Source organism: Enhydra lutris, unplaced genomic scaffold (genome assembly GCF_002288905.1).
Source record: "Enhydra lutris kenyoni isolate GAN:26980312 unplaced genomic scaffold, ASM228890v2 scaffoldscaffold1, whole genome shotgun sequence".
Lineage (NCBI taxonomy): Eukaryota > Metazoa > Chordata > Mammalia > Carnivora > Mustelidae > Enhydra > Enhydra lutris.
The window spans coordinates 11,452,818-11,472,022 of NW_019154085.1; the positions used below are offsets into that span (position 1 = coordinate 11,452,818).

Here is a 19,205-nt window from a genome sequence, read left to right on the forward strand (position 1 = left end):
CACCGCCAAGAGAAGAGAGAGCCCTCGCTAGTCTTTTGCTTCACTCCCAAGAACTTCTGATTCCTCCAAAGAAACAGAGAGAGGGAAGAAAGAAAATGCAGGAGAGGAAGAGAGTATCTTTGTATTCCCCATCCTCACAATCCAATAAAGAGGGTGTGGCCACTTCACACCGCAGCTTGGAGAAGCTAAGTACTTTGGCCAAAGTTCCACTATTAGTCACACACGGAAACACACACACACACACACACAGAAACACACCTTATGAATGTACACCAAATATGTGCGCAAGGTACCAAGCTGTACAATTAATTTCACGAAATACGCTCTTTATGAAGTAAATGCTGGTATATACAAAAGGGAGTAAATATCTTATGTTAAGTTGCCTTTGAAGCTATCAGGTAAGTTCACTTTGTTGGGGGGGGAACCATTTTTTAAAATATTAACATCTGATTTGCCAATCTCATTAGCTATCTATCTTACAATAAGGTTCCCCATTCATAAATGAGAATGGGGTCGCTGTCCCGATGATAAAAGGTAAAAGCTTAAAGCACCTTTTCCCCACCGAGGCTCCATCTCACCGTTCCTCATATTAATTCCTAGAACTACATTTTCCTCCAGGTTCCACAAAAGCAGGGCTCCTGAATTCTTCAGGAGGGATCGAAAATTTGGCGAGCCAAACTCATGGCAACAGGCAGATACAGCTTTCAAGCAGCCACCTGAATTATTTTGGGAGGCTGGAGGCATCACCATTTCCAAACGCCATGGTGCCAAGTCAACAGAAAGATTACAGGCAGTTTGAACGAAGCTCTCAGACGATGGGCTTCCGTTTTTCTTCCACGCTGCTTATGAAAGAAGGACTGAGCAAAACTTCGATATTTACGTCAAGTCACGACGAAGGGGCAGGTTTGCAAAATCAATTGTGTAGCTTTTATACTCACTGCACATTTACCACATATGTCCTTTATTACACAGTGGAAAACCATTAAATGCACAGTAGTTTTGCCAAGTGGCAGTATGCATTTAACAGCTTTATTCGCTTAACAGCTCCAGCTCTCATTATATTCTGCCATGTGGTACATGGGATTTTATGCATTTAACAGTTTAAGAAGGCTCTATGGTGTTTTCTTTTCATGTATTTCATACTATGGTTGGACATCGTATCTTAGCAAAGTGGATTTCAGTGATTTCACTGATGAGGGAGGAGTAAGAATGACCTGGAAAAATTGCTACATTGAAATTAAAAAGGAAAAAGAGTATTTCAAATCTCTCCAAAATGCCTTGATACTCTACACCTTCTTCTTTATCAACATCTGAAAAATGACTTAAGTAAGGTTACTGCAAAACTATAGGTAAAAAAAGGCTAATCCTGAAATAATATAATGAGTGTAAATACAATATTTAGCTATCAGTTTTAAAATGATAATTTAATTTGCATTGAAAACCTTCCTGCTTAATAGAAATACAATATTCAGTAACTCCCTTTCTTTTCAGCACACAACAGAAGATCTGTTAAGGAGATGCTGGACCATTTTACCATTTACATATGTGGGATGAAAACATTTGTCATGCAAGGCCACAGAGGAAATCAAGCTCAGAATCAAAGGACTCTCAAAATTATGCTTCAGCTAACTTTTGTTTCCTCCACCCTGAACTGGATAATTATTCATCCTAAGGATAAATAACCAAGCTCCTCACCCTAACCCCTTTTAGGATAGGGTCATAGTTATCCCTTTAAACAAACTGAGACAGATAGTGGATCCCATCAACTGTTGCTGTTTTCAGAAATAAAAAACCTAAGCATCTGCTTACCCTTCTCCCTGGAGTGTTCCATTCCCCACAATCCCAGCACTAAGAAACCGTACTGGATAAGCTTCTGTGTTTTCCTGTTATAAATTTTAGCACTCATTCTGGGACCCTCCCCCCCACCAGATGTGTTTTCTCCTGGAAAAAACAACTGTATTCTACACATAAAAGAAACACCTGACATGGCAAGGTGTCTCTGGGGCTGGAGAAAAGAGGTTATTATAACAAAGTCAGCAGTTGCCCTGGTGGGAATACGAGAGGGGATGAGACAAGATTCTAACTGGATCTCAGGAAGATGCTATTCGGTACATGCTAAGTCTCGCTCATTTATCGAGAGAGAGAGAGAGAGAGAGAGAAAGGGTATATAGCCATGCTTAGAATTATGAGAGAAAGCATTCAAGGCTGATGCTTTTTAGAGAAAAAAAAAAAAAATCTTTAAAAGGAAAAAAAAATCTGGGTTTTAACTTAGTCTCTGTTTTGAACTCCAGTGGGAATAAAAGCAAACCGTAGAGCAAAAGGCAGAACATGACAGGTTCCCTAGGGATTATTATTGTTATTATTATTATAGGAACAGATGTATTTTTATTGGTGGGAGGAGGAGAACGGTCTAATTCCAACCCTCGCTTTCGCTCTTTTAAAAAACCACTCACCTGACTTTTATTTGCGGCCACTTTGGCAAACAGGGCTTGAGACACCTTGGCCCTTTTCATCTCCTGTTGGATCTCGTCATAAATGGCAGCTGTGATGTTGACGTTGGCGCCGTCCACCTTAATGGGGAGGTCTGTTGTCGGTGTCGAGGTTTTGGCCTACCAAGAGACCATGAAAATAATAATTTAAAAAGTGCTGCATTCAGCCCAGCCATCTGTGCAGAAATTATCAAAGGATTTCAGTCAGCTGGTGCCAAACTGCATTAGCGACAAAGGGACACTTCCTGTCCATTATTCTAATCAGGTTAATTGTGATTGGAAATAATTGCAGTGCATTCCTATAGGACAGGCAGAGTCCTGTCAACCCTGCTCCTTTCCTCATGGTATCCCAGACACTTCCTAGGTAGGAAGGCTACTCTGGGCACCAAACTGGGAGAGATGACCTAACGGCAAAACACGCACATGCAGAACACACACGCAGTTACGTTTGCCTTTCTAGAAATGGCACACCTTGGAGAAAGAGCCAATTCTTCCAGAAAAAATGAGTAAATGGGTAGAGGTCTCTAAATAATAAATTATTACTCAATTTAATGCACTCCCCTGAGTCTCTCTCATTCTTTATTAAAGCTTTACATATGTCATTCGAGTATGTATGGTTGCCCATCATTATCATCATTATGCTACCCAGACAGTCACCTAATTTCACCTAGGAAATCAGTGGAAATGAAACAAAATTTCATTTCATAAAACTAGGCTTCAGAATGCCTTTGATGTGCCGTTTTCATTTCCTTAAACTCATATTGTGGTTTTATGTATTCTGCCGTGATCGTTTTAATTGAATGATTTCCCATCAGCTTCAGAGACAAATGAAGGACAATATAGAAGGTGTCTGTACTTCTTGGGGTTAAGATCAACCTAAAACATTTGCATCTCCATGATCCAGAAGACTGTCAGGAGCATTTACTCTGGTGTGTAACAGGAGGGGGCTGGGAAGCCTTCTCAGAACCCCTGACCACAGGACTGCAAGAAAAGTCACCCCTGAGTTTTGGTTCCTGAGCACACCTGGCTGATTTGAACTAAACTGCGTATTTTTCTGTCTCCACTTACCCTAGAATCCCAAACCAATTGTTACTCTCCCTCTACAGATGCCCTGAGCTATTCCCCTACTGGATAAGCAGCACAAAGATTTCGAGAAAGACACAGCGTGCAGTCTGGACGCTGTAGGATATGCTCCATATCATCTTGAGGCTGGCCTTAATGTCCCCAGGTTTCTGCGAAGCTTTCATTCCTAACAGTGCTCACTGACTTTTGCATTCTCCTCTCTCCCTGCCTCTGATTATTTTCTAATTACCACAAAGTAATAATAACTACAATGTATGCGGTACTTTTCATTTGCTGGGGCACTCCAGAAAGTGTTTTACTTTTGTTATTTCATTTAATTCTTTGAGGACCCCGGTAAGTTGGACTTTATTATTTTTATTTTACTGAGGAAGACAACTGAAAAGAAAAGAGGATACTTAACTTGCTGGAAGGACATGCAGCACCAAGTGAAGGAACCATGATCTGAACTCAAGTGTTTCAGGCTCCAGACCACAGGCTCGGGGCACTGCGCTAGCCCACCTCCAAAATCTCCAGGAGTTTAGGCTGGAGACTGTTTTTACAAAACATCTTCTTGCCTTCTAGTTTGGGATCTTACCATAATAATCCAATTTCCTTTTTTTTTTTTTTTTTTTTTTTAAAGAAATTCCTTCTTCTGCTCAAAATTTCTAGTTAATCCACAGTTCTTTTCCTGTTAAATGCATATTTTAGCATATCAATACTGCCTTTCTCAACTGAAATTTCTTCATTAGCCTCACTGGTTATCTCATCTTACTTGACTGGACAAATTGTCTCTAGAACCCTCAGGGTTAAAACAAAACCCCTCAAGGCACTATAATGTACGGCTAGGAGCTCATGCCTTGCAATCAAAATTACCAGGGTTCAAATCCCAGCTCTACCACTCAGTCATGCAACTTTACACAAATTATTTAACCCATCAAAACCTCCATTTTCTCATCTGTAAAATGGGAATAACAACACAAAATAGTAAGGACTGAATTCATGCAAAATGCTCATAGCACCAGATACTCAGCAAGTGCTCAATAAATGATCAGTCTTATCTTTATATTGTTTTATCATTAAGTACATCAAGAAATACTGGCCAACTCAAAGATTATAAGGGACTCTTAAGGTTTAATTTAACATTCTAAATTTATTCCATTTGTTTTAAATCAATAATAAAGTGTTGATGGGGTCTGGGAAACATTCTCCATCAACCCACGTAGGCTGCCTGGGTGTTCTAGAATGTGCCTCCGACTAAAGGCTTCATCAGTGGATGCTCCTCTAACATCTGTTCTCACAACGAAAGCTTTACTAAGCAGCTTTACTACTGAGATATGTATGTAAAGAAGTTGGAGTAAGTAGGTAATCAGAAAATGTTTTAAAAGACTTTAATAACTTCCTTTTCTCGATGTTTAAGAGAAAAAGAAGAAAGTTCCAGAGAATGTACAAATGCCAGTGCCATGACTGCATTCTCAAAAATATTTTGAGAAAAAAGATTTTATATGTATTCTCAGAAATCTCAAAACTGTGAAATTAAATGATCAATTTCCCTGTTATTCTTGTCCATAAAGGGCACTTCTACCTAGGAATTTTCTAGATGAGATTTTTCTGCTCTTCAATAAAGCAAAATATTGACCCTGATTGTTTTCCCTGGTAAAATGGTCTGACCCTGAAATCTATCAGGTCTTTGGAAAGATGTCTAAGAAATAATCTCACTAGTAAAATACTACAAAGAATAAACTACCCAGACTTGAGTTATTTTTTAACAAGTAGAAGTGACTTTCTGAGTTAGTTAAATGGCCTCAAAGCATGGCTGGACTCTCTATCATGATTTATTGGGCTTCAAAAGTGGCAAAATTATTGGTGAATTTAAGAGAAGTAAATATTAGTGCAAATTAACAACTCATCCAACTCAATAGCTCAATATGTACACCCCAAGATTTAAAAAAAATAAATAAAAAGAAATAAGCTTGGTTACATTCATCCAAAGTAAGCAGTCAAGAGACTTATTTTTGGTTTAACAGTAACTGAAACCCGTAATTCACCAAAGACTAAAGTGTAAGTATCACAATTTGGCACTGCATGATAGAAAATGATCTTCAATTAAAAATCTATTGCAGAGCGGAAAAAAAATTACGATGTGTGAAAAAAATGGATATACTTGAAAAAGCTCAAATATTTCTACTAGAATAAAATTCTGTTTCTATGTTGAATCAGTTCCTTGGAACCTACTAGAAAACAATCATACCACCAAAATCATAGTATCTATGCAAAAAAGCAAAACAAAACAAGAAACAAAACAAAACAAAAAAACCAAACCCAGACAAACCTTTGGTTTCAAACTACCCATTTTTTTCTGATTTGTACAAATGTGTACCTGTTAAATATTTGTTTTGAGATAAAACTTGCAGCTATCCTAGCAACAGTGAATGAGATGGCTTTATCATAAATCCATTGACCAGTAAAAGTTTGGGGGAAATAGAAAGCAGGTTACAAATGAATGGGCTCCCATGCGAACTGGAAAGACTGGAGACCTTGACCCCTTAATAAAATTAGGATCTCTGAAGCACAAAGCATCTCTAGATGCACGCATTTGTAGGAATACCAGATCAGAAGGCTTATGAAGTGTGCAAAAAGGAGGGAAGGAGAGCTGAGTCACTGAGTTCTGCAGGGAGGATCAGCCTAGGAAGGAAAATCATTAAGGCCTACCTTCCACTGCTGTGTTCAGCGCTCAATGAAGGATCCCCCAAACATTCTGATCTAGCCACTGCATACGCAGGCTTACACCACACACAGAGTTCCCCCCCATTCTGTCTTTCTTCAGATTGCATAAAGAAGAGTTTGGACTATTCTACTTGTCCCCTGTCCCCAACCCTAACCAACATCCTCCAACGCCCTCTCTCCTCCCCTACCCCCACTCAGTATCCAAATAAATATACAGTTTAAGGAAAAGCAGTGTTCTTGCTATGCAAACTCAGCCTCAACTCGAATCCCCTGGCCCCGTCTTAGATAACTAAGCAGCCGTGTGGAAACATTTTGGAGCCTACCCTTCCACCCGTGCTTGTCCCTTCTGTGTGGAAGAATGGTGTTTTTCTAAAGGGACAGGAATACCACAGGACACAGGAAAGGATAAACCCTATGACATGACCCGGAGCAACATGATCAGTGAGTCAAGAAGTCCTCGAATTAAGTCTCTCAGTTTTCGAGAGAAACCCAGTATCAGTGCAGGCAACATGTTTCCAAGGCCCAGAGTGAAAAGTCAGCGGAGCAAATATCTCACCTGAGGGGTTCGGGAGGAGCTGGGACTGCTAGAGGCTGACGAGACCATGCTCACATTGGGGTTCATGCTCCGCTCTCTCTCGTCCTGGTATATGCGATCCCGCTCCACTTCCGGCAGATTGAGGAAATTCTGCATGGCCCTCAAGTTTACTAAGAGAGACTGAGAGGCTGTCCGAGGGTCTTCTTCCTTACGCAAAATCTCAGACAACAATCCCTGATTACATGGAAGACAAAAAAACAAGAAAACAGGCCAAGTCATATCTGCAGGTATGTGTGCGGTTTCCGGCACCTGCCCCCCTCCCCCCTTATTTGTTCGGTGTAACCAGCTGGCGGTGATGTCAAGAACCTCGGTCTCATTGCCGAGGGTTCTCCACCAGGGAGACTTTGTGAGAATGTGCTTGCCTTCCAGGGCTGTGCCTTATTCTGGACTGTTCTATTCTGACACTTTATCATCGCTGTAATAATCGTCAGCACACAGAGATGCCAGCTAGCAAGGTAGGCGCTCGGAAGGCTTGTGGGGCTGCAGCTACCACCAGGTGCCTCCTACAAGTATTTCAGGAACTGTTAGAACTCTCTCTGCTTGAAACTGGGAACACTTGGCAGTCCTGCTCAGCTTTACGAATCTGCCAAGTTTGGTAAATTTAGTTCCGACATTTAAACAGCATGGGAGATTTACATCGACTTAAAAAAAATAAAAAAAAGTTTGGCTGAATTTCTGTGTGACCGGCCACTGTTTTCAATATAGACATTTCTCATGGCAAAAAAAAAAAAAAGACACAAAGCAAATGGCCATTACTTGTGTTAACCCTCTGAAAGCTTCCCAAACCACACATACAATCGGTACCATTGTATCTGTACCTGACGGCACCCAAACCTTTTTCTCCCCAGGATGGGGAGCAGCTGATCCCACCATTAAGGCCATGGAAATACAGTCACATCTGGTGAGGGATCAGAGCACACATCAGAGAATGCCACGTACAGGCCAGGATAATTTCTGAATCTGTTGACTCATCCATATAGAAAGCTTTAAATAGAAATCTACTGTTTTCATGTGCTCTGATGGCAGGGAACTCGCAAAGAAAAGGAAAATGCTGACGCGTCTGGAGAAAAGTAGTATGCACTCAAGAAAACGGCTGGAACACAGAAGTCATTCAGGCAAAAGCTAAAACATGTCTATTCTGCATTCGTGTTAGATGATCACCCAGAGGCGTCCCTTTACACTTCCAACTCGGGCCATCTCTTCTGGGAGGAGCATGAGACCAGAGTCTAGGATTATCCTCCAGGAAGAGCTAAAATGTTCACCTCTGTATCTTAGAACACATGGGGCAACTCCAAATCGTGAAAAGTAGATGCTAAAGACAGTTCCACTGAGGGGAATGTTAATGCAAAGAAAACACTATCAGGTTTGTAAAATATGGCTTCCATATAAAAAGGTGTTGAAAGCATGAAGAATATACAAGTTCTGGTTGGGCAGAAATCTTCAGGATAAGAGAGACAATTTTTAAAAATAAGTAATGCATTATAATGTAGTAAAGCAAATGTCACAAGAATGTGCATCACACAACGATCAGCACTCCAAGGAGGTAACCACCACTCAAAATACCATGTAAGACAATTTATAAGGAATCGACAAGCGGTATGTATGCCACATGATAGCTCTGCAAATGGGTGTCACGTTGCTTTGATTAGAAAGTCTTTGCAAATAAGAATAAAATATGCCATACAATGAAGCTAGAAGATATGTTCATAAGCTGTGTCTGTGGGCACGCATGCCCAAAGAAAGGAAAAGGTAGGACATATATATGTGTTATCGGTAAAATGATTGTAAGAAAATCCAGATTTCTTATCATGCTTTAAGAAGCAAGAGACGTCTGTCTTCCAGAAAATGTTATACAATCAAGGTATGGATTCTTTTTTTGATATTAAAAGTCAGTTTGGCCTTAAGTTATCTTACTTTCCACTTGCATTAAGCAACTTGAAATATTAATTATGAATTTGTCCTAACATAAAAAAAACTACCAATTAATATGTAGAAGGGCAAGAGGGAAATGGATTTAAAATCAATACCAATAAGACACGAAGACGGATGTTTTCTGAGCTTTCTTCAGTAATGAACTCTGCACAGACAGGATGAGTTGGTCCTTGGTCCCCTCCCTCCTCCTCCTCCTCTCCCTTTCTCTCTCTCTAGCATAAGCAACTTGAGCATTTTAATAAGTCTCAGACTACGAAATTTGGAGGAATTTTAGGATCTGCCTGGATATATTCTTTATGCTTGTTTGACAATTATAGTTATGGTATCTCAAAGGCAAAATTTGTAAAAGTATTCTGTGAAATCATTTTTGCAAGGGGAAGGGGAGATCTTAACGTACAAAATGGTGAAATAACAAAAACCGTTGTTATTATTATTGTTATTAACTGTTATAACTGTTAGCATTATTGTTCAAAATAGCAAGTTTGTTCAAGCCTAATCAATAAAAAAATTATCCCGAGGTCTTTTACTTGTTTCTTGTTTGGCTTGGTTGACTTTATTTTTCCCTCACACAGAAATTGTGGAGCTCCTTCCCTTAATTTTTTTTATACGTTGGACAACCTTACAGGGAAATGAGTCCATCTCTAAGAAAAATCGAGACAAAGCATCCTTGTAAATGATTCTGCTCATCAGCATCATTTCCGAAGTGAATGAGACACAATGTTTGTATTTTGAAGGCCTGGGGGAATATACTATTGCCTCTGTTTCATTTGCCTAATTGAAGATAAAGTCTCAAACCAACAAGGTGGCCAGTGCTGCCTCCATGGACTGCCCCAGAGAAGGAGAACACTGTTCTAAATTATTTACTTAAAGTCTCATCTGTGTAGCCCTGGTCCCAAAGCAGATTTTTTTTTTTACCTCAGACATTTTCAATAACAAATGGCTCACTGGTGAGCACAAAAAGAGTTTTAGTTGTTTTGTTGAGTCTTTTTCATTTTTGGTTATTTATATGCTCTTCACTCCTTCAACTGGAATTTTTAAAAATACAGTCCAAGTTCCACGGGCTCCTGAATGTAGAGTGAGTTTATTTAGTTAGCTGAAAATTGTCACGGGGGGAAAAAAAGAATCAGAAGAAAATCTGTGGCATAATTTATCCCACAAACCACCTTATCTAATTATCAGGGTAAGTAAATGTTTATCATATTGAAACTGTCTCGAATTGAACATGAATTAATAATTTATCTCACATAAATATTCCTAAAGCCCTTGCCACTATGTTGTCTGGCATTTTAATGACCAACCGGCCGGGCAGGAGGTGTCACTTGAACATTCCCATTACCCAGCCCGAGAATCAGAGGATGCGACATGGCACCTGGGTGCTGGGAAAAAAAGGATGTACCTTGATGAACAGAAAGGTCATGAATATTGAGAATGTGAAAATTGAGGGAAATTAATAAATTAACCAGGATATTGCTTATTACATTTTCATATCAGTAATCATATTAAAACATATTGCAAGTCTTGAGTAAAGTGGTCATTAAGAATTTTCCTCATTGTAGGCAACGGAGCCTTCTCGAGGGAAAGATTATAACAATTCCCAGCACGGTGTTAGCTGAGGTTATGTAAGAGCAGGAAACATGTTGACTGCAAAGGAGCAGAGGGAGCATCTGCACAGGGAAGAAAGACACCTTGCACGATAGCTGGTGGGTTACAAGCCACTGAAAAAAGGGAGTCAGGCAAAAAGAACCTCAAATTGGCCTTCTCCTTAGCCTTTTAATGGGGGATTTTGTAAGTTTTATTTATTTCCAGTACCCACAAAGAATATATGACGTTGGCAGAAAATTCAATAAAAACAAAATAATTAAAAGCACAAGAGATAATATAATGCCATCTAGCTCGGGGGCTAATATAGGCTATCTCCACTCCACAAACAAAACAAAGAATTAGGGCAAATTTTTAAAGTGAAAAATGATGTACTTATTATTTCTAGTATTTTTCAACTTGAGTTGAAGGAAGATGCTTTATTAACTGAGCCACCCAGGCGCCCTCTAATATTTTAAATAATATTTATTTGCAACAAACTAAATGACCTCATAGTTTCTGAATCTGCAATTTCTGCTGATGAGCTTTTTTGTTTATGTTATTATGATTTCCATATTTCCTCAACATTTTATATAGTTTGCCCCAGATTATTAGTGTATAAAATCCATGCTGATATTCAGAAATGCTTGGGAAACATTACCACGACTGGCTCTATAAAATTTAGTTCTAAGTTTCCACACTAGCCCTTGAGGCCTTATCTGAAACAGGTGAGAAATTGCTTATGATGGGCCCTTAATTCTTCAATGGAGCAGAAGTGAACCAGAACCTGGACTGGGTTCTAGGAACACTGAGCCCAAGCCTCTCAGACCTTCCCGGGACTGGCAGGAACAGTTGAGGTCATGACTGCCTAGGTTTTTACAAGACACTCATTCTTCACATCTCCCAGACTCCTGGTAATTTTGTAGGCTCTATCTCCCAATGATTATCTAGGGAACCCCCAAACTCTATGTACCTTTTATCAAAAAATGACAGACCAGTCTATTAATTCATTTCTTATTTATGATTTGGTATGAACCTCAGAAAGGGATGAGGATATTAGGAAGACACAGATTCCACTGCCAAGGAATTCACTGTATGTCGGTTTATAGAAACACAACGTAGAAGTTGACAAGTGTCATAAATTCCAGAGAGAATGAGTGCCGGCTCCGTTCATAAGAGGGTAAAAGTACTGCCAAGTGCAGGACTCGGGGAAAACATTCGGAAGAGGTGGGACTTAACCTGGCTGGAATTTGAAATACACATAGAACATGGATATAGAGATAAAGAGGAGACGAGGCAAAGGGGGAGAAGCAAGGGAGGGACAGGCCTGTGTTAAAACACTGTTAGAAAAAGAAAGAGCATGACTGGTCCAGAATGCCAAGAGAAGTTTCTGTTTCTTTAAAAGCTTTAAAAAAAAACAGTACAAAAAACTGATAGAGCAGTAGAAGACATTTTGAAGTGAAAATACTAGAGTCCACATTAATATAATTCCGAACTACTGGAGTATACACAAAATAACCGGCAAACATTACCCCCAAAATGAAGTGATATTAGATAATCTGTTCAGCCTTTTTGTCACCTGCAACAAATTAGGCTTTCAATATGCAAAACATCTTCCTTCCAGAAAAACAAATGATCATGATTCCATTTAATTGTAATTTAATGAGGCATAATTTATTTTTTAAAGTGATATACACCAGGTGTGTACTGAGGAAACTGGCCCAGCAAACCCCAGAGCTCCCCCTTGGAAAAAGCCTCAAGCTAGCTGGAGACTGTTTTCATTTCTGTAAATTACATTTCTGTTTGTGGCAGTTGAAGAGGGAGGTATAAAGGGTAACTTGCAATGTTCACATATTTATTGTAACATATACCTTTGAAGTAATTCAACGAAAGAATACTCATTTATCATATAAGCAAACAGTTTGAAAGTGCTGAGTTCCGATCTGAACAAAGATCAGATTTAGAGAACATAAACCCCATCTCCCAATAATATATTTTAATCATTTATTGTTAGATATATTAACAAAGTATAAAAGCTATTTAATGATCTTCAGAAATCAACTTACAACTTTTCAAGGATGTATGAGGTGAAACATATGTATTACGTGGTAGTGAGTCGGAAAATATAATTAGTTCATATGTCTATACTGCTTTAAACAAATGATGTCGTAACCAATAAGCAGGTTGAAAGACACACATATCCCATTCCCTCCCTATTTCACAGATTAAAATATAGAGAGTGGAAGGTGGAAGGGGCCTTGTCACTCATAGCAGCCAATGCTTCATCCTGTCCTGAGCATGATCTGTCTTCATGTACTTCCCTTGAATTACAAAACAAACAAAACAAACAAACAAAAAAACCCTAATAGCTTCCACAGACACTCTTCCCGTCTTACTCATCATGTCCCCACTCTTCACGTTTGCATGCTTATTTGTTAGCCTTACTTTTCACACACAGTTCTGAAATGTCTGGTTCCAGCTGATGGGAGAGCCAAAAACTGGTATTCTTTTGTGAAAATCAGGTAATAACCAAATTCCGAGCCTGATCATACATAGTGAGCTCTCACACCTTGGTGGTTAACGTGCAGTTATCGAAGCTGTAAAATCAGCTGCGTGGCTGTAGGAAGTATTGACATCTTACCATCTGAAAGCTGACCTAACAAAATTGGTCCTTTCCTAATCTCCAATCTCATTTCCTTCTAGACGCTCCTGAGAGGCATGTCCCCCCTACCCCTGCTCACGAATATAAACAGGTTTCCCTGGGTTCCATATTCATAATCTACAACCCCACTGTGAAGCTGAATGCTGAAATTCATTTATGTAATGCTGAAAATACTCACCCCCTCCTTCACCCCCCAGAGTACTGCTTAGCCATGAAGCCAGAGTACTTAGGCTGATTTGAATAAAAGGTATATAGGGCACAACAATGACAATTTGATTTTTATTATTAAAAATGATGTGTTAAATCCTCAAAGAAAATGTCGTTATTGCATTAGTTTAATAAAACCTCTCTTTATTACAATATCTCTTTATTAGGAAAGACAGCCTATGCATTCACATTTTTGTAGGATGGGGGTGGATAGAATTGAGCATCTAAAGGGAATTAATGTACTCCACAAATATAAACGCTATATACAAAAGTAACATTTGCAGACAAATGTTGTTGCTGTAGAAATGTGTACTGTAATGCACTAAAATGTATATATATGTATTTCTACTGCAGTTGGCAATAGTTTCTCCCTCCTTTGAACTGAGATGGCAGTAGTTCTATCTCCTATTTATGGCACTTAACCATCTTTTACATTGTGCTACTATAAATCCTCTTCTTCCCATCATACAGTAAATTCCTTGGGAGCAGAATCTGTACACTTTGTGCTTAGTTGGGAACATACACGAACACAGGGCTCTAAGAATGCACCAAATGCATTCTTTTTTTCATTTTTCTGAACAGCCAGCAACAGACCCTGGTGGGCCACATATTATACTCGAGATCTTTTTATTCCATCTCCTATAAACACGAAGATAATGGAAACTGAAATTTTGGGCCACGCAGACTCCACTTTAGAACAAATACTTCATGTACCCTAAATCTGCAATTTATTGAATGAAACGCTTCCCTCAAAGATAGCTTTCTTCCTGACACACGTAATAAAACTTCACTTGTGCCCCCTGACACATCAGAATGCAGTAAGCATGCAAAGAATGGGTACAGCAAAAACATTCGCGCAACCAAAATTGTCTGGCTCTCTTAACCACAACCCCCTTGGTCCAAGCCACTCTTGAGCACATACAAAGGAGGAACTTAGCCAAAAACAGACTTCCGGCAACTTTCTTATTTTTACCTACCTACTCAATGCCAAGATAGATGCAATGAGATAAACGTTTTCCCCCCTCTTATTCCTTCCCTTCTTGTCTTTAGAACATCTTGGGTACCAGAATGGGGGCTCTGTGCAATCTAAATCAAAATTTTTTAAACACACTAGTACCCAAAAAGCAAAAGCCAAATGAACAGGTTCCCTTTGAAAACATTTACCAGAGGTGTTCTCAGCTCTGGGCACATACGTGGTTTCTACTACCACCTCAAGTACCTGGCACATGACTCTTGCATTCACAAAGTTCTGGGCCCTGGTTATGTCTAGTTTCTATGTGTATTGTGTGAAACAACTGTTGGCAAACTGCCCACAAAATTTACTAGCTTTGGCTACTTTGTCAAAACATTGGCAAAAATAGTGCTTTCCAAAAACAAAACAAAACAAACCAAAAACATACATTCAGTGAATATTTATATCTCAAATGTATCAAATGCATTCAGATATAAAAAGTAAAGCAGTCTGTTAACAGACGAGTTGACTTTGTCCTTCAAACAGTTGAAAAACATTTTTTTCCCTAATGAAATATTTCTGCATTAACTCCAATCACCTGCAAGGTCAAAAACATGTTTTCTTGTGCAGCACAGGCAACACATCCCAGTACTCATTACGCCACGGTGGAATTACTGGTTTGAAAGCTCGTTTACCCTCGTACCTCCTTGAAGAGGGGACTGTGTCTCTCATCTTCTGCCCTATGATAACAGAAATAATTAAGACTAAAGTGCTTGTGAATGTGAGTTCTGAGGTCAAAATTGCTGAGCTCAAAACCGGGCTTCAAACTGGATAAGGATTAATCAATCTCCTGTGGCACAGTCTCCTCACCGGTAAAACTGATAGAGTAATCATACTTCCCACATAGGATTCCCTAGAGCTTGCCACTGTACCCGATACGCGTGTTCAATAAATGTTAGCCTCCGTTATAATGCCTACCACAGTCTCTGAATGCTTAACAAGTATTTGTTAAATGAATGAATTAATAAATACAGAATACCAAAATACAATTCCTATTCTGAATTTGCGACTTCAAGTTTTCAAGGCCCTCCACTTACATTTCACTGAACACCTTCCCGTACAGAAGGCAGAAAATGTAAAGAATACATTTCAGAAAGGAGAATATTTAAAATTATTTGGGACTGAAGATAATGTAAAGAAAAATTTAATTGATTATATAAAGTGGAAGGACCATATGGATATCCAGCATATCACTAAACCAAGATATTCATTTTATACTTCAGGAAAGTAAAACAACTTTTCTTCTTTAAGTAACTCTGTAGTCATTTAAAGAAAAGCCTTCATTTGCATTTTTGTTTAAACATGGGTCACAATTATCAGTGGATGATAGAATTATTTCAATACATCATAACTATTTTTATAATGAAATGCAGTTAAATAGATTGGAAATTACCAGAGTACTTCACACATGATACAAGTATTATTTGATGAAGGCTTTTTTTTTTTTCCTTCAAGAAGACTTTGCCTTGGAAACATATAGATAAATAAACGGTGGAAATGAAATGGAGCTCAAGATAGACACACACATGTATGAGCACATGTGTGAGTGTCTGTACCAACTCGTGATGTACAAAGTACTTCTCACTGGGTACTGCAGTCAGAGAAGTCTGACAGTAAATGCTGTAGTCTACAATGATAATTTTAGGTACAAATCTTGTAGACAGAATGTAAACAACCTTGTAATCTCCAACTGACTTCAAACTGATTCAGTTATATTTTTCTCACAGCATTTCTGGCCTTTAAATTTAATTTGCTTTATTTGAACAAACATGCACTTAACCCCAGGCCAAATGGTCATCATTTCAATCAATGACCATGAAAGGAACACTCCTTGTGTGTTTTTTTATTACTTTAAATATACAATGGTGAAAAAGTATATAAATAATGAGATGTAAAGCTAGTGGTCCTTGTATTTCTTCTAGAAAAATTCTACTTTAATTGTAAACATCACCCAGGACCGAAAGAGACTAGTTAAACACTAAAATAGGCCTTTACACTGAAAATACAGGTCTATATTGAGATACACTCACTGGAGATAAAAGAAAGTCCTTATTGAAGAGAGAGATTCCACATCTGTGTGAAATGAGTTGATCGCTCCTTGTTAGAAAATACTGACAAAAACTTATAAAACCATCCCCAGAAGGCAGCCTTTTTTCTTTTCTTTTCTTTTTTTTTTTTGGCTAAAATGGAGAAACTGGAGTTTTCTATAATTATTTCAGTAACTAATTTTTAAGAACTTTGCACACTGGTCAGGGATAGGACTAGACAGAACAGTGTACTATCATCTTTGTTTCCTGACCCTTTGGTGCCACTTTTGTGAAGGGGGGAGTGTCTTTATATATTCTTTTACACAAAACTCTCTCTTCCAAGTAGATTTAGGAACGAGGAGAGGGTTATAGATGTTTGACAGTTATTGAGTCAACCTTCTCTCTCCCCAGAACACAAAGCCAGTATCTCCTCCATCCTTCTTCATTGGAATTGTCCAAAGGGTGCTAATTAAGGATAGTTCTTATATGTACAACAGGAACTACTGTGAGACCACTAGCTAGGGGCCATCCTTAAGCCATCTAATAACTCTGAGGCACTGCTATCCTGAGAGATATTAATATTATTACAATCTTTAAATCTTCGAATTCAAGCCAGTGGCTCTGAAATGAAAGATTGCCTATTTTATGAAGCAAGCAGGGCCATCTTTTCCTACTTTATTAATTTAATGTTGAAATCAAAAGAGGTTGTATTATTTGCTTCAAAACCCAATAACATGTTCATGCCTCATCTGCGGAGTTTCATATTTAAAGGCCATCTTTCAGTGGATGGACTTCCTTTTTCTCACAGGTTTCCTTGTCATTCTATAACCAGCTCACTGGACCATGGAGTCAAGACCCCTGGGTTTACATTGTGTTCTATTCCTGGTGACTGGCTGAGCACCCGTATCTCTACTGCATAGTAAGAAATAATGATGGCTGGGACGAGAGGTTGGCCGAGAAATAATTCTCAGTATCTTGAAGGTCAAGTTTTCTACAAACATAAACTGTACGTGTAATTAAATCAAGCCTATCTTTGGCCAACAATATGTATAAATCAAACACAAGACTTTCTTCTCCCCCAAATTGACTGGTAATGCACTTAAGTTTAGATTTCCAAATATTTTGGTTGCTAAAATGTTCACCCTGTTGCTACATATCTCTTCCTAACTGTGCCACTTCAAAATATAGTGCTTAGCAAGTCCTTAGACATTTTTGACCTTAATAATATAGGCATGCATATATTATAAACATGGTGCCAATAAAGCCTAAAAGCAAAATCCAGGTCATTTCACACAGACATGTACATTTCTAGCCATTGACCTCACTGCCAACTTTCCTGATACAATATTCAATCTAATTTTCCAATCTGTTCAAAACATTCTCCAGTTGCTGAGTCACTTCATAAAACTGTATTTATGACCCTGGCCTTAAGTTTCTTCAAATGATGTGGCTTTGATGAGTAAACAGCAGATTCTTTGCAAAGTCTCATAAAAAATAAAAAATAGTCCCATAAGGACAGGTCCACCAAATGATTTCCCAAAGGATTTTTAAAATCCTTTTCTCTATGAGATAAGACCACGATGAGCAATTATCTCAAGCAACGTATCTGACAAAAGCTTGCAAATTGTGTAACTTGGTGACTTTTGCATCAAACTGAAGAAGGAGCAAGATACCAAATTAGGGGCCTACTGTTACAGAATAGGACATTGTGTGAAACACATCTGTGCTTCTACTGAAACCATGTTTCTAAGAATTGGCTCAGGAGAAATACCTGAAACAGAAAATGGACCTGAACTTTCTGAGTTATGATGTAATCTGCTAGAGGAAAAAGAAAAATAACTCTACGCTATGAATAATGAATGTGGCAAAAGTCCGATTTTCAAACTGTAGAAAGTTCTTACTGCTGATTCCTTGTGTAAGGGGATTTCCTGACCTCTACCGTCAAGGAAAGGGGATAGTGACACAGAGATGGGACATGGGTCACACCTAATTTCCCTTTTCTGACATTCTAATGCTCCCATTCACATGGGGCAGGGCATCCGTTCCAATGGATTTAGCCTCTTTTGGATCAAAGCTTCCTCTACTTCATTTAACAGATTTACTCAGATGGAAGGTCTCGGAGGAGAAACTATGTTAGTAAATGGGGGATTTCTGACCATGTGAATATGTAGGTCATTGGATTTTTAAATAAATTAGAGAATAGTTAATCAATTAAGGAAGAGTCAGTGTACATATTTTATGAAACCATCCTTGTTATAGGTCAGTGGGCATCCCACAACCATTCCTTGCTAATAGTAAGTCTTTTGAAATACGGTCATAAACCTTTTCATAGTGTCACAAGCCTCTGATTTTTTTTTTTGTTAAGTCCACAAAATGACACAGGGCAAAACAACATTCGAAGTTAGGATTCATAATCAAACTGTCAAAAAGCACAAATGGAAACACAGTGAATAGGCAAGCAACTTATTTAATGTCCATAAGCCTAGTAAGTAACAGTAGGCCAACTCTAAATAAATTAAGGAACTAAGCAAGAGAAAATGAATCACAAAAGAAAGGAAGATAAAAATCCTAAAAAAAAAAAAAAAAAAAAAAAGGAAGGAAGGAGAGAGGGAGGGAAAAAGGGAAGAAAGGGAAAAAGAAAAAAGAAACTAGATAGAGCATGGGTCCTATTATTTCTTGAAATTACTAGTCCTACAAACACCATTTGCTTCACTGACAGAGCACTGGAGATAGGACGGGCAAGGGAGCAAAGCTACTCGGAAACTCACATGCATCACGTAATTCAGCACTCAGACTCAGTAAGGGTAGTTTTAGTTTAAGTTTGGAAGACCTCACAGGGCTTCATATTCAGTGTCTGTTTCAGTCTCATTCCCTCTTTTTCTCTTTCTTTTTTTCTCCCTCACATTCACTATCTGTA

General features: G+C 38.6%; 1 protein-coding gene across 1 annotated transcript in view; it reads right to left on the reverse strand.

Moving 5' to 3' along the window:
- Positions 1 to 19,205, reverse strand: part of LOC111144313 (SATB homeobox 2) — a 180,328-nt gene that overhangs the window by 46,007 nt on the left and 115,116 nt on the right. The window contains exons 7-8 of the mRNA XM_022498554.1: positions 6,832 to 7,044; positions 2,454 to 2,609 (exon numbers count right to left, since the gene is read on the reverse strand). Coding sequence (XP_022354262.1) covers positions 2,454 to 2,609; positions 6,832 to 7,044 — 369 coding nt within the window. The remainder of the gene's footprint in view (positions 1 to 2,453; positions 2,610 to 6,831; positions 7,045 to 19,205) is intronic.